At 39.6% G+C, this 14,907-nt stretch overlaps 2 protein-coding genes across 2 annotated transcripts in view; one reads left to right on the top strand and one right to left on the bottom strand.

Annotated features, from left to right (window-relative positions):
- The window catches only part of mycbpap (mycbp associated protein), a 19,613-nt gene extending 19,327 nt beyond the window's left edge, over positions 1-286 (bottom strand). Inside the window, 1 exon segment of the mRNA XM_073842499.1 lies at positions 235-286. Coding sequence (XP_073698600.1) covers positions 235-286 — 52 coding nt within the window.
- Positions 271-2,433, top strand: rasd2b (RASD family member 2b). Its single transcript, XM_073843192.1, has 2 exons — positions 271-906; positions 1,436-2,433. The coding sequence occupies exons 1-2, from the start codon at positions 309-311 to the stop codon at positions 1,963-1,965; spliced, it is 1,128 nt and encodes a 375-aa protein (XP_073699293.1). The 5' UTR covers positions 271-308; the 3' UTR covers positions 1,966-2,433.
- Positions 2,434-14,907: the final 12,474 nt, after the last annotated feature.

Raw genomic sequence — 14,907 nt, 5'->3', positions numbered from 1 at the left:
TTTTTTTTAGTTAATTAAATGTAAATAACACTATTTTAATATTATTTTTAATTTCTTACCTAATTAGAGCCCAGCAAACAGACTGTATCGCAGTTTATTATGAGAGCTGGCCTATTTCATCGTGCACTGCTTCGGCAAAACGTTTTGTTCCTTGCGGGTACACGCTCGGCCCACCTGTCAGTCACTCCGATGACGCGCACGCGGGTATATAAGTAGCGCGCAGTTCGAGCTCACAGAAGTACTTATCCAGAGCGCACAGATAGAGGCGGATGTATCCGATAAACATCAAACAGATCTGCCTGTCTTCAATGTGTCCCGTCATGGACCAGAGTGTTAAAGCGGCTGCCGCCCTGCAGGTGATCCAACAGCACCAAACTCGCACTCTCCCTGGCACCAGCTCACCCAGCGTCCTGCTGGCGTACAAAAACGCGACGCAGAGACTCGGCGCGACCGGCTTGAAAGTCAGCACGCTCTCCAAAGCAGGAATGGGAATCCTCAAACTGGCTACGACGCAGCTCAAGCAGCAGGAAAAGAAGGCGCGAGTGGTGCGCGCCTCCAGTCTTGGTAAAGCGCTCCCGACGTCCGTCGATAAAAAATCCCCACTGGACCAACTGGCCTCTCTGGTCCTCCACGGGCACGCGCGTCTCCAACCGCTGGCGAATGAATCCCATGTTACCAAACCGCAGAACTGCAGGCGCATCGTGGTTCTCGGCGCGCCGCGGGTTGGGAAGACCTCCATCCTGCGCCGCTTTCTCCGCGACGGCTTTGAGGAGCGATACGAGCCCACAAGTGAAGATTTCCATCGGAAACTCTACCAAATACGCGGAGAAACTTACCAGATTGACATACTCGACGCGTCCGGGGAGAGGAGCTTCCCTGCCAAGAGGAGACTATCCATCCTGACCGGTGCGTAAAAGTTTAGAATACACTTTTATCATTTTTATATGGCTTTATAATTATTATATGACATTTTTGGTGTCACAGTGGGTTTCCAAAACACTATAAACAAATAAAAAGCTAGATAATAAAGAGTTATTTATGAAAAGTGAATTAGGCTAGTACTTGTTTTTAAGTATCATCCATAAGTTCAGTTTCAAATTGTATAAAGATATTAACATTCTGATAGAACAGCCATATAATATTAGGTTTTAAAATAAATAAATAACTATATTTGACTACTTTTATGTTCAGTTAAATAATATAAATTATTGCACTGAGACTTTTCTCCAATAAACGTAAATTGAGCGATTTAGCAAATCATAATTATGTTACTTAGCCTACGTTTTTATTTACATTAATGTAATCCCTTTTAAATCATATAGCCTACTTTAGTGTCAAACTTTGCTTTATACTTCCTATCTGCACTTTTAATTCTAACTGAAATGTTTTCATATGACAGATATTGACCCTCTCTCGCCTTTTCCGTGTTTTTCAGGTGATATATTCCTGCTCGTTTTCAGTCTCGACGACCGCAGCTCGTTTGAGGAAGTTCGCGCTCTCCACGCCGAGATTGTCGCTGCCAAAACGGCCTTGCACCGATCCAAACAGAAAGTCTGCGTGCCTACGGTAGTCTGCGCGAACAAAGTGGACTTGCCCTCCGAGCAGCGCGCGGTGTCGCGGACTGAAGTGCTCCGTGCGCTCGGTAACGGCTGCGCTCTGTTCGAGACCTCCGCTAAGGACAGTGTGAATCTGGAGCAGGTGTTCGAGGCGCTGGCGCGGCGCGGAGGGCTCCCCCTCGAGACCGGACCCTCACAGCACCGGAAAGTGTCCATCCGCTCGTACCAGGCGCTCAGGGCGGCGCGGCAGGCGAAGAAAGAGAGCAAACCGTCGGTGTGCGACGCTCCATGCGGAGCACTCTACCCGCTGGCCCGCAGACCGAGCTTCGGCACCGACCTGCGGCTGGTCCTCGGGCCGAAAGGCAACAGAAAACAGAGCAAAGCGATGGAAAAATGTCAGATTCAATGAAACATGAAATGAAAAAGAGAACTGCTTGCTTCAACAAAGAACAGTGACAATGTTTCATCTTCACCACAACCCTTTTTTTCATATATAACATATATGAAATGGACCATTGTATTTTAATGATATACTCAGAGTCATATACTTGTACATTTGAAACTTCTCTAATGCATTTCATGGGAGGAACAATGAAGCATTAATCTTGGTTTAACATCAAACCGTTATTGAAGGACCTCTATTACAAACACAGCTGAAGACCTGAAAACCATATTTACTGACTTGAATAAAAATACTGTGATTATGTCTGAGACATGACAAACTGAATAGACTTGACCACTTTTATCGCCTCATTTTTATGGTGTCTTTCTGATGAAAATCCACTGAGAATGACAGAAAAGCCTGTTGAGCGACTGGTTTGTTGAATGCATGTGATGCTGTATTATATTTTAAATAAAACATTTTCATACAAAGCCTGATGTCATGAGTCAGTTTGATGATTCTGTGAAAAGCTGTGCTAACAGATGCCGTCTCACCCGCGTAATGAAGTAGTGAGAAGTGTGTCACGATTCATTCATTCAAAATAAATAAATTATTGAGAGCCTGTGGGTGTTTAGATGAAATGATAGAGCCTTGACTCTCTCTGATTGCATAAGACTCTTTACGTGCTGCTGCCGCACAGGATGTGCTGTGAGAAACAGAGGAAACAAAGCACAGAAGTGCTGCTGATCGATCTATCTATCTATCTATCTATCTATCTATCTATCTATCTATCTATCTATCTATCTATCTATCTATCTATCTATCTATCTATCTATCTATCTATCTATCTATCTATCTATCTATCTATCAGCCTGATTCCAAAAAAAGTGTAAAATGCAATGACTTGCAAAAGCCAGATTTTATCCACAACAGACCACAGAAAACACACAATGTTTAAACTGAGGAAATGTACCATTTAAATAATAAAAAGGTAATTTTTAAAAATTTCATGACCACAACACATCTCAAAACAGATGGGATGGGTGCAACAAAAGGCTGGAAAGGTAAGTATTACTAAAAAGAAACACCAATTGCAATTATTTTGCAAATAATTAGGTTAACTGGCCACATATGAGTAAACATGATTGGTACAAAAAGAGTATCTCAGGCTTAGTCCACATTGATAAACAGAATTCTTCTTCTTAAAAAAAATCTCATATACATATAAATGCAATGTTCTTTAATGAAACACTTTGAAGATCTCAACATCTACAGAGCATAATATCATGAAAAGATTCAGAGAAATCTCTGTGTGCTACTGGATGCCCGTGATCTTTGGCCCTCAGGCAGCATCACTGCATTAAAATCAGGCATGAATCTGTAATGGAAATCACTGCTTGGGCTCAGAGATCATAGTCTGTAAACAGTTTGCTTTGCCATCTACAAATGGAGTTTAAAGCTCTATAATGTAAAGAAGAAGCCATATGATGCAGTATTTCTATACTCATTGGTTTCTATGCATGTTGCTGTCACGCTCAGCTGTGATCTGTGTTTGGTCTGTTGAGGGTTAATGTGCGTGAGAGCGAGTTGGATATTTGTTTGCACGCCGGCTGACATTTATGCAGCTGAATAGATTGAAAAGCAGTGGAGGCTGTTATTCGTCCTCTGGAGAGATTCATAATTACACCTATTCAGATCTGTGGACACAATGATGGTTCAGATACATGAGAGCCCTGAAACACTGACCCACTGACAGAGCAGGATGATCAGTTTTTCACTTTCTAAAGATCATCCTGATGTTTTCATTGCCCTTGGCCCTTATTAGAACCCTATTTTAATTGTTAGAATGGCCATAGATTTGCAATCTCCATGTAAAACTGGTCACGCAGACTAAACCATAAATTGTAGAGATTTAAAACTAGGCGGGATGGTAGTACTCGCACTGTCTAAAACTTCAACCTCACTTAAACTGGGCAGAAATTTGGGTGTTTTTTGGATTTTTTGAAATATTTACTTTTGTGAACTGGTCATAGGTTTTTTGCCCGTTTGGAGCCAAACCAGTGCAGAAAAATTCTCTGGAGAGTAATTATCAATAATTATGAAAAGAGTTGAACTTTCGACTCAAAGGGAAGCAAAACATTCAAAAGGGGTGGGGCCACTTTTAGTAAAATGCCTATAACTTCCAAAAGCATGGCCCGCCATTGGCCGATAAAGATTGAGCACCTATAAGTCAAGGTTAATGGAGGACGATTGGAATGAAACTTGGTAGGCCTGTTTGACTTATGGCCCCAAAGGTCTGTGAGAAATTTTAAAGGTCCCATATTGTCGAAATCGAAATTTCCTGGCTTTTTTTTATGATAACTGAGGTCTAGGGGCTATGTAACTACCATATGAGTTTTAAAACAGTCAATCCACAGTAAACTGCACACAGCCTGCTTAAAGTAGCTGTTCATTTTCACGAGCCGCTGTGACTTCCGTAACGATGTGACGTCCGATCTACTCAGTCACCGCCCCGAGCGCCAACCACCGTCCCACCCTCCTTTTGTCAAACCCAGACAATATCGTGTCCATAACATTGCTAAGCAACAACAACACGGAAACTAATCTAGAAAACCCTGTTCAGTCGATAGATTTCGAAACTACATCATTGCACAGGCTTCAGAACAACGTGAATATAAGAGACCAGTGGCACGTCAACTTCAGCCTCTTTCACACAGCGATTCCGGTAAATACACGGATAATGTGTCCCATGATTTGTTCCGGAATTGTTTAATTTGGTTCATTCACAGTTGTGCGTGCTTTACACACAACCCATAAAGACATGTGACGTTTGGATGTGAGATGTAATGCGACGCGCACATTTCACTAAACTGAAACTATCCTGAACAAACTGTGCTTCAGCGCTGATAGTGAGGAGCTGGCTCTGCCCGATCGCCGCTTCATTCCACTTTGCACATATTTTTTTGTCGTGAAGAGTCGCATGATAACGTGCATCATCACTATAACACTGCCTTTATAGTTCTGGCTTTTGTTCACACAGCGCTCGTTCCCGTAATTTTCCAGAATCAGTGCGCATTGTGAAAGGGGCTTTACTAAAGCAACAGTTATGTAGCTTACTGCATTCGGTGTTTGAAAAAGAAAAAACATTAATGATCATTCTGAAATATCCTGTTGAGTATCAGGCTAGGCTCTCTATGGCTCTGGGTTTGTCTACAACGAATAATGGCCATAGTTACCTGTGATTGGCCTGGCTGTGCGTCACTCAGAAAACAACAGGCCAATCAGAAGAGAGGCTCATGAATATTAATTAGATGGGCCAAAATCGACCTGTTTTTGACTGAGCTCCTAAACAAGGAGCTGTAAAAATATATTGAGATGGATTTTGGCACTTATACCGCAAATATATATTCTTAAGGACATCAACAACTAAAATAAACCTCCAGAAATGTGTACAATATGGGACCTTTAAAGAAATCGGCCACTGAGGGGGCGATACTGATAATTATCAGAAAGAAAAAAAAAAAAAAAAAAAACTTTCAACTCAATGTCAAAAAGGGACGGCAACACATTCAAAAGGGGTGGGGCCACTTTTAGCAAAATGCCTGACACTCCCGAAAAAATGGCTGCCATTGAGCACCTATTAGACAAGGTTAACGGAGGCCGATTGGAATGAAACTTGGTGGCCCTGTTTGATTCGCAGCCTCAAAGGTCTGTGAGAAATTTGAAAGAAATCGGCCACTGGGAGGGGCGATACCACACTTTTCAAATCCGTAAATGATTGTACATTGTGTGTTTTTTTTTTAAACATAGGCATAATATTCATATCCTACAACAGAACTCCTCATTCTGAAAAAAAAAAACAGTGCAGTACAATTCTCTGAACTCTCTAGGACAATAATTATCAACAAAATGTTGAAATTTACCCTTTGGGAAGCTTTAACCGGGTTGTTCAGAAAAGGGGCTTGTCCAAATGTACCCCAAATCCTATAAAACCTAAAGGAAAGCTCAAAACTTCACGAAATCAGATGAGCGCTTGCAAGAGGTCATTCTAAACAAGCATGCAATGTTTTAAGGAGATCGAACCACAGGTGGCGCTATAACAGTCAAAAACATAAAAAAACATATTTCTATGGCGATTTTTTTCAATCATTGATTTAGGTGGTTACAGGCTTGCTAAACAATATGTAACGTATTTGTCCATATTTGCAATTATATATTTACAGTAGATAGAAAAATTGCCAAAATATATGAATAAAGTAACTAAAAGGTATCAAAAATATATGTAAATATATTTGAAAATCTCTATTAGCAAAATAGTTTTGTCTCTTTTTTGTATATTATAAATATATCTGAAATTACAGGTTTTGCTTCCTGCCTATTTTATTGTAAAAACAGCCTGAAAAGCAGTAAATATTGTGCAACAAACAATTTTTTGCAACAGATCAGTGCACATGGCCTAGTATGCGGTTAGCAGGTAAGTACTAAGTTTGTTTTGCTCATCTGTTGGAGACTGAGCTGTACTGCGGATGATTGCTAGAGACATTTAGAGCACATCTGATCTCACAGATGCTCAGCAATTACAGCAGCTTGTTAAAATGTTCAGTCTCTCCTCTCAGGTGTGATGCAACAGGAATCATCATGACCTGAGAAATTAAACCACAACAGGCTGTTTTGGAGCGGTGCTAGATTTGTTTCAGGCTGGGAACTCAAACAAACAGTCTGAGACTTACAGCCATTACATTCAGTCTCCATCGTCCTGTGCCTGCACATCTACACACTCATCTGCACTCACATACATCTCTGTGAATGTATGTGCAGAGGAGGAGCGCTTTGTGTGCGTGAAGGTCACTGCTGATTGAACAGAGTTCACTTATAATGCAGGAGGACTGAGCTCTATAATCCAGAGAGAGAGAGAGAGAGAGAGAGAGAGAGAGAGAGAGAGAGAGAGAGAGAGAGAGAGAGAGAGAGAGAGAGAGAGAGAGAGAGAGAGAGAGAGAGAGAGAGAGAGAGAGACCAAGTTCATTGCTCAGAAGTTGCTACCTTAGGCAACTTTATTAGAGTTTTCATTTGGATATTATTTAAGAATTGAAGGGAGCCGTTTCAGTTTGTTTTAACCGAACCATAGGTTTGAAATGCAGTATGCACATTTTAATGAAATAACTACAGTAGATTATAGATCTCTGTCACTCGCAGACTTTGGGATCTTATCTGAGACATTGTTGACATCATTTCTGAGACTCATATGAGATATCTTTCTGAAGAAAAACTTCCATCACACGATATTTGCATGTGTTTTCGCGTGTAGCACAGATGATAAGGACATAGCAGCTCTATATACCGTTCGTTCCTGTGGCAATGCGCTGTTGGCATGGCAACAGAACCTCTGCAATTGGAATGCGTTTCCTCATGCAGCGTCCTTCAAGTGCTTGCTTCCTTTCTTCTCACGTTTAAGAGTTCCAAAAACCTAAGGAAAAGAACTGGTTCAGACTGATGGAGACCAAAACAAACACTCCCAGTCAGAAAGGGAGACAAGCATTGCAAGTGATTAGACTAAAACATTTATTGGACAAAGAATGCAATTCCAAGTAGGAATGTGTTCAGTTCAGATCAGCCAATTGAACTGTAGCGGCTACAAGCTCCGATATACTCAAAACGAAGTTCCTTTTCACACTTTAGGGGTCAAGGGGTAAGACGAAGTTGGAAATTTGTGAGCAGCGGTACACTGCCCTGCTGAAAAAAAAAAAACAGCCTATAGGCTGGTTGGCTGGTCGTAGCTGGTTTAAGCTGGAAATAGTTGGTTTTAGCTGGTCTCCAATCCTGGCCAGGCTGGGAAACCACCAGCAAAAACCAGCCTGACAGGAAAAGTGGCCAAAACCCCTCTAAAACCAGCCTGCTGACCAGCTATAACCAGCCAAAACCAGCCAACCAGCCTAGGCTGGTTTTAGCTGTTTTTTTTTCACCAGGGTGTTATGGTGTGTTTCCACTACAACGCAATGCAACTTAGGGCAGAGCACGCCTCTGAAAAAAAAAAAGTTTCATCGTCTTTTTACGGCGGTTCGCAAACTAAACACTAGCATATAATGAAAGCATGCAAAGTGAATTTACTTTTGCATGATTTTTTCAATTATTGATTTCAGCTCAGTAATCTACCAAACACTCGGAAACATACATCAAATCTTGCCTTTCATACTTTTCACAGTGATTGGTTGTCACCTGGCATTTTTCGCTTGACATTTACATAAAGGAATGCCCAATATTTTGACGGTTCTGAGCCACTCTCAATGCTTTTTGCACGCCGCTTTCAGTCCCATAATGCACCGCGAGAGCGGTTAAGCTCAACTTCCATAGGAATTAATTGAAAACGCTCGCTCTTCCGCACTCGCTACATGCCAGTGGAAACGCACCATTGCAATGCGTTTCTACTACAGCGTCAAATCTGCGCTCAGTGCTGTTGGCAATGCTACAATGCCACTGCTATGGGGTTTGTCAAATTTAGGGCAGAGCACGCCACTGAAAACAATACACCCTGTTTGCGTTTCATCGTCTTCTTTTAACGGCGGTTCAGTATTTACAGTACTTTTGCATGACTTTTTTACATGATAAGTGATATCAGCTCAGTAATCCATTTCCACAAACACTCGGAAACATACGTCAAAATCTTGCCTTGCCTACGTTTTAAAGAGATTGGTTGTCGCTCTGCGTTTTCCGCTGGAGATTTGCATGAAGTTGAGGAATGGCCAACCTGCTTGCCGCTCTGAGCCACTCTCAACCCCTTCTCTGCACTGCTTTCAATCCCATAATGCACTGTGAAAAGCGTTTAAGCACAACTTCAATAGGAATGAACTGAACTCGCTACATGCCAGTGGAAACACACCGTTAGAGTGCTTTGGGGTGTTTGCATGACTTTTTTAATGATATGTGATTTTAGCTGAGTAATCCACCAGTTTCGCAAACACTTGGAAACATACTTCAAAATCTGGCCTTGCAAACTTTTCACAGTGATTGCACAAAGTTGAGGAATGCCCAATCTTTTTGACGCTCTCAGCCACTTTCACCACTTTTTTCACACCACTTTCAATCCCATAATGCACCATGCACCAAGCTCAACTTCCACAGGAATTAATTGAAAACACTCGCTCTGTTGCGCTCGCTAAGTGCCAGTGGAAATAGTACATTCACACAAGGCGTTGGCGTTTCATACAGGGGGTGTCTGAAGCTTGGACAACAGCCAATTACATTCATTTCTGGTGTTGCATAAACACAAGGGTATTTGCATAAGGCGATATGATTGGCCCGTGAAAAGTTTTCAACTTCTGCTGCCTTTTCTTAACAGGTAATATGAACCCAGAGAAGAGTTCCACATGAAAGAAGGTGGAGCCTCAGTGCACACATCAAGGGTAATCGTCAAGGGCCAATAGTATTACGAAGATAATTTGCAGCCGGAACAAACTTTTTTTCAGAAAGTTCGATTTGGCAAGCCGTTTTGAACTCACAAATGAACTACGTTTGAAATGTCGTTACATTAGTTCATTCTTCGATTTTCGCTTGAAGTGTATAAATACCTTAAAGAACGTTTTTATAATTTTTTGTATAGCAATAAAATTTTTTACATTTTAACATTCTTAGAATTTCAAAATTCAATTAACAATATATTTAGGTTCAAATAAATGTATTAAACATTTTGAGAAAAAATTCTCTCACCTTAAAGTTATAATCTCGAAAATAAAACAACATTTTAATATTCTTTGAATATTAAATGTTCAAATAATGTATTTTGTGTAGAAATAACATTACTTAAATTTGTATTTGTAATAATTCAATAATGTAACAATCACGAAAAGAAAACCAGACTTAAGAATGTTTAAGGAACATTTTGGAATGTTTTTCTTGTGAACTGCGATCATCACGCCCCATTAAAAGAGTGTCGAACCACATTTATTGTTTGAATTGCATGCTAAAATTTACTATTTCAAAGTTGAGACTACATTTCTTATCCAATAAAGATCGATTTGTTTTAACGGAGGTGTGCTACAAATCATGCTGCGTGAAGTTTTGCTCATGCATCAACTGAAAACTGCATTGACTAAAGGCTCAATCACACCAATGACACTATAACGATAAAGTTTTAAAGGTCCACTAACGTGATTTGAAAGTGTTATTCCATGTGTTGACATAAGTTTAACTGAAACAGAAAGACAGGGTGGGACATATCCAGCAGTTCCGCCCCCTTTCTTTTAAATAGCCAATAGAGTTTTGTTCATATCAAAGCTTGGGCAAGAGCTGTTGAGCTCAGTAAAGCTGCATTTGACAGTATATGACAGCCACAATCTCATCCATATCGATATAAAACACACCATTCCGTCTAGAATTCAAATGGGTCCCATACATTTTGTGGTCTGTGACAATTCACGCATATAATTCGCTCTGTGTTATCATGTCTCTGGACCGGAGCAGACTATATGTGCACTGGAGCAGCTTGAAACCAGACTTCATTTGTCCCAATGAAACACATATGTACACTGTCTGAATCGTTCCCTATCCCCTATATAGTGCACTATGTGTCATTCACGTACAGAAAATACAAATTCTGTGCACAAGTGACCGATTTCAGCCATAGCTTCAGCATCTATTTATTATGTAGACCCTTCGGATTCTAAAGAGCATTTGATTGGACAGAAAGTTTGAAGAGAAGCTGATGTTGAAGAGAAGCTCCATGTTTGCGGAAGTGACTAAGTTTCAATGCGTATATCTTGTAAATGCACATTTTGTTATTGTTTTGGAGCGCACCAGCTTATAGATAACCTTACAGCTAACATATTCATACTAAAAGCCAAAAAACGTACGTTTTGATTTCATGGGGTCTTTAATAGTCATTGCAAATCTAAAATGGCCTTAACACAACAGCAACCCAGCCTTAATGTGTGCATGCATGTGTCTGTTTCATAACACCATGTTAAATGTCAGTGATATTCACACCTGTTTGTCAAGTGAAATGTTCAGCTGTGTGTTTGTGTTTGTTCTGTTCATCTGATGTGAAGTTTATTAACCTCTACTGAAAAAAAAAAGAATATTCTCAAAGGTTCTCGTGCTGTTTAATCCTATAACAAATGATTATGATTTTGCAGAAACGGTGCATGGTCTATTTTGTCGACTCATGCAGATACTACGTAAAACGGCTGGATTAGATCGAGCTGAAGTCATGGTGATGAGCTGAAGTTACGTAGGAGCACAGCGGCTTCTGGAGAGATGAGAGACGGACAGGTGTTGGAGAAGATTGAGGACAGGAGGAAAAGGACTGGCACGCAAGGCCAGACAGAGATCTTAATCACAAACGAATTTTGGAAGAAAGAAAAGAAGTGATGACAGGACACAGACGATGTAAATAGAGGTAGAGGGAGGCGTATGAGAGTCAGCCGCTGTGATTATTGTTTTCCAGGTTTCTCACGAAACCTGTTGAGAACATGTCTAGGCCTTTCATAGCCGAAATCTAAATATAAACAAACCATTATATTTTAGACTGTTTTAGGAAGACTGTAATTTGTTTTCTTCATGCACATGTCTTAACTAATGAAATATATTTAATATTTTTTTCACTGAACAAAAATGTTATTAACCACTTGATATTTGCTCTTCTCCAACATATAAATGAGTCTAAACAAAAGATTTATGCCAACTCATTTTTATTAGATTTTTCTCATGTCCACTACAATGGACGCCAGGTCTGAAGAGAAATAAAAATCCTTATATTTTAACCATACATCATAAGTAGAGTTTGTGCACTATAGCTGAACTAGTGTGTAAGATTTTGAAAAGAACACATCCTGTAAGAATGAACAATGCAGTAAGAATGTGGTTAAAAAGGTAAGAAAAAAAACTAGTTTCATCCCCTTTTTTGGTTGAAGTGGGTGAACCTAAGTATATGTATAAATGGCTTTGTGTGTATGTGAATGGGTTTTTATGTACTTGATCATTGTTTTGATGAAAAACTGACATCAATATTCATAAAGCATCAACATTAGAATTTGTAGCTCTGTATTTAGCCTTGAAATGCTTCAACACATTTCTCAACCTGTCATGCAACTAATTCACAAGGTTCCTGCTGATATCGTCCAAGACCTGATTTCCATTGCAATGGATGTAAAAAAAAAAAAAATTTCATTTGATAGTCTCAATTTTATAATAGATGCAATTTGATGAGGCTACCATCAACATAACTGCATATTAAAGGTAAAATGTGGGCTTCCTCCTCTTCCTGTCTTGGTTCACATGTCTCTCTTATGTGTAGCTTAATCAGATTAAGTTAGGAGTCATGTCTTCATTGTGATTGGTTCATCAGAGCCCAATCTGTGACTAGGCATTGCTCATATTGAAAAAACATAACATTTTATTTTTTTAAACTAAAAATCATGTGATGTCCATTTCAATAAATGCAGGGTCTGAAGGGGTTAAATAAATAAATAGCTGAATCAATTTAATAGCATCTCAAATTAGACTAGATGTCTGCAGTTGAACATGTGCCTGTTTTGTTGAGACAAATACTGAGTTTGAGTCATTATAATAATTCCACTATTATTTATTTAGCCATTTTCAGTTATACCGATCACATGAGGGTTTCACTTGTTAATGACACTGGTGACATTCAGTCACGAGCCGTGACATTATCGGCATTATCACGCTAATGGACAACTTCCTCTAAAAACACCCCAGATTTAAAACCCGAACGCTGCGTCGCTCCGCAAATGAGTTTGTTTGTGTAAGGCCTGAAATAAAGACTCTGCCCTCATGTATGTATGGATTTAATGTGAGATATTATGGTATAATCATCTGATGAAAACACTATTGTGGTCGACAGCTCTCGGCGAGGACACGCGTTTCAATGTCGCGTGGCGCGCTGGAGATCCGCGGCCTTCAGAATGAAAGAAGCGATTCAACACAGCTCAGACATTCAGTGAATGTCAATGCTATTCATTCAGCTGTTGGGTCATAAGAAACATAAAGCGGAAGAATATTAAGACAATACCTGCCTCGCGAACTCACATCCTGCCTAATATCAAAAACTCAGTAATGTGGGAGCTGTTATAGTCGGTCAAGGCTGCTGCTGCTGGGAGATAAAGTAAAACTAAAGTTAAGTGAAACTTCTGTTTGCATTCATTGCACATTACCACCAGCATGTTGATTACTCTATTTCTTACCGTAAAGATGACAGATAACATGCCTGGACTTGAGTCTGCAGCTATCGTCGTCGCTTTGGGGTTGTGTTTGCATTTTTGGAAATAGTTTTTCTTCTTGAAAATTTCCATCCTGGTTTGATGCTGGTATTGACAGTTAGCTCTCAGGTTGTGTCTCTGTGCAATGGCTTACCTAACACTAGGTGGCACTCTTAACTCTGTATTAATTCAATAATATCTGTCTTATGTCTCATAAAGGCATGGTTTCTTCAAACGGACATGAAAAATGCAACTTATTTTTCATAGTAGATATTCGTTTTTAAGCTTCTGTTATACAGGATCTGCTAAATTAATATGCATAAATGTAAACATTAATAGTCTTTGGGTGGATGCTTGTGTGTTGTATCAAATCGTAAGCCTACGCCATGCACTTGCATTCATGCATGCATGTTTTAATGTAATTTTTCACTAATGTTTTTAATGATAAAAAATGGAATGTGTAATGAGGAACAATAGCTTTGCACAGTTATAAAAACAAAAAATAGGCCAAAGGTGGCACGCGTATTTTACTATCAGTGATATCTGGTCAGATGTCTGGTGTAGCTGTGATTTATGCATTTATGGAGGAGGCCTGACAATTGTGTCATGTATGTCTGTAATAAATGTGGTCTTCGTTTTGTAATTTAAATGGAGGGCAATTATCATGCCATGACCAACCCAGATTATATAACACAGCCTTATGTCCTTCAGAGCACAAAAGGAGAGAGAGAGAGAAAGAGAAAAAGCTTGATCAATCATGTAGCAAAACAGTGACTAGCTTCAGGCTTTAAAATGAAAGCAAAACCACCATTGAAATACTCTTGTTTCCTATATTTTAATGTTCTGAAGTCATAAGATGGACTTTGAATACTACATTTCAGTTTGTCCTTAGCCAAAGACAATACTGACTGCCGCATGTGCCCAGAAATGCATTTAAGTTATACACTATATTGCCAAAAGTATTCACTCACCTTCTAATGAACAGGTTTGACTACTTTAGTAATTTACATGAGTACAAATCTTAGGCCCGGTTTCACAGACAGGGCCAGGATTAGCAGATAGTTCAATTAGGATATTTAAGTAATTTTTATAAACATGCTTAGAAAAAAACATTACTGGTGTGCACCTTGAGACAAAACAAAGACACCGATATTTTTTAAGATCAGTCAGTGCAAGTTTCTTTCAGTTCAAACAGCTCAGACTTACATTTTAGTCTAGGACTAGGCTTAAGCCTTGTCTGTGAAACCGGGCCCTAATGTTTAAGCATACAATGATATTCTAGGAAATTGTGTGCTTCTAATTTTATAGAAAAAGTTTGGACAGGACCCTCTTCAATTCTAACATGACTGATTCAGTCAGTGTGGAAAAACTTGACTGGTCTGTCTAAAGCCAAGTCCTAATCCCAGTTGAACACCTCTGGTGTGACTTTAAATGCAGACCTTGAGCCAAAAACTCATCACCAAACACCAATGACTTGTATGTATGGGTACAGTCATTTTAGACAAATCCAAAACTTTAGCAACAGAGATGGAAATACATTTTTTACATACATTAATTATGTTTCCGTATTTGTTGCCACAGTTTTAGAAGTGCCTATTTGTGTTTTAAAGAAGGGGTGTCCCAATACGTTTGTCCATGTAGTGTTTGTACAAGTTATTGGTGTTTGGTGATGAGCTATAGTAAAGATATAGTGTAATAATCACATCCTTTTAGCTGAGAGTGAAGTCAGAAACCCCTTGTGTGTGTCGAGCTTTTGTTCAGT

The sequence above is a fragment of the Garra rufa genome, chromosome 6 (genome assembly GCF_049309525.1).
Source record: "Garra rufa chromosome 6, GarRuf1.0, whole genome shotgun sequence".
Taxonomy (NCBI): Eukaryota; Metazoa; Chordata; class Actinopteri; order Cypriniformes; family Cyprinidae; genus Garra; species Garra rufa.
Note: the sequence above shows the minus strand (reverse complement) of the source record. Positions and strands in the feature narration are given on the sequence as shown.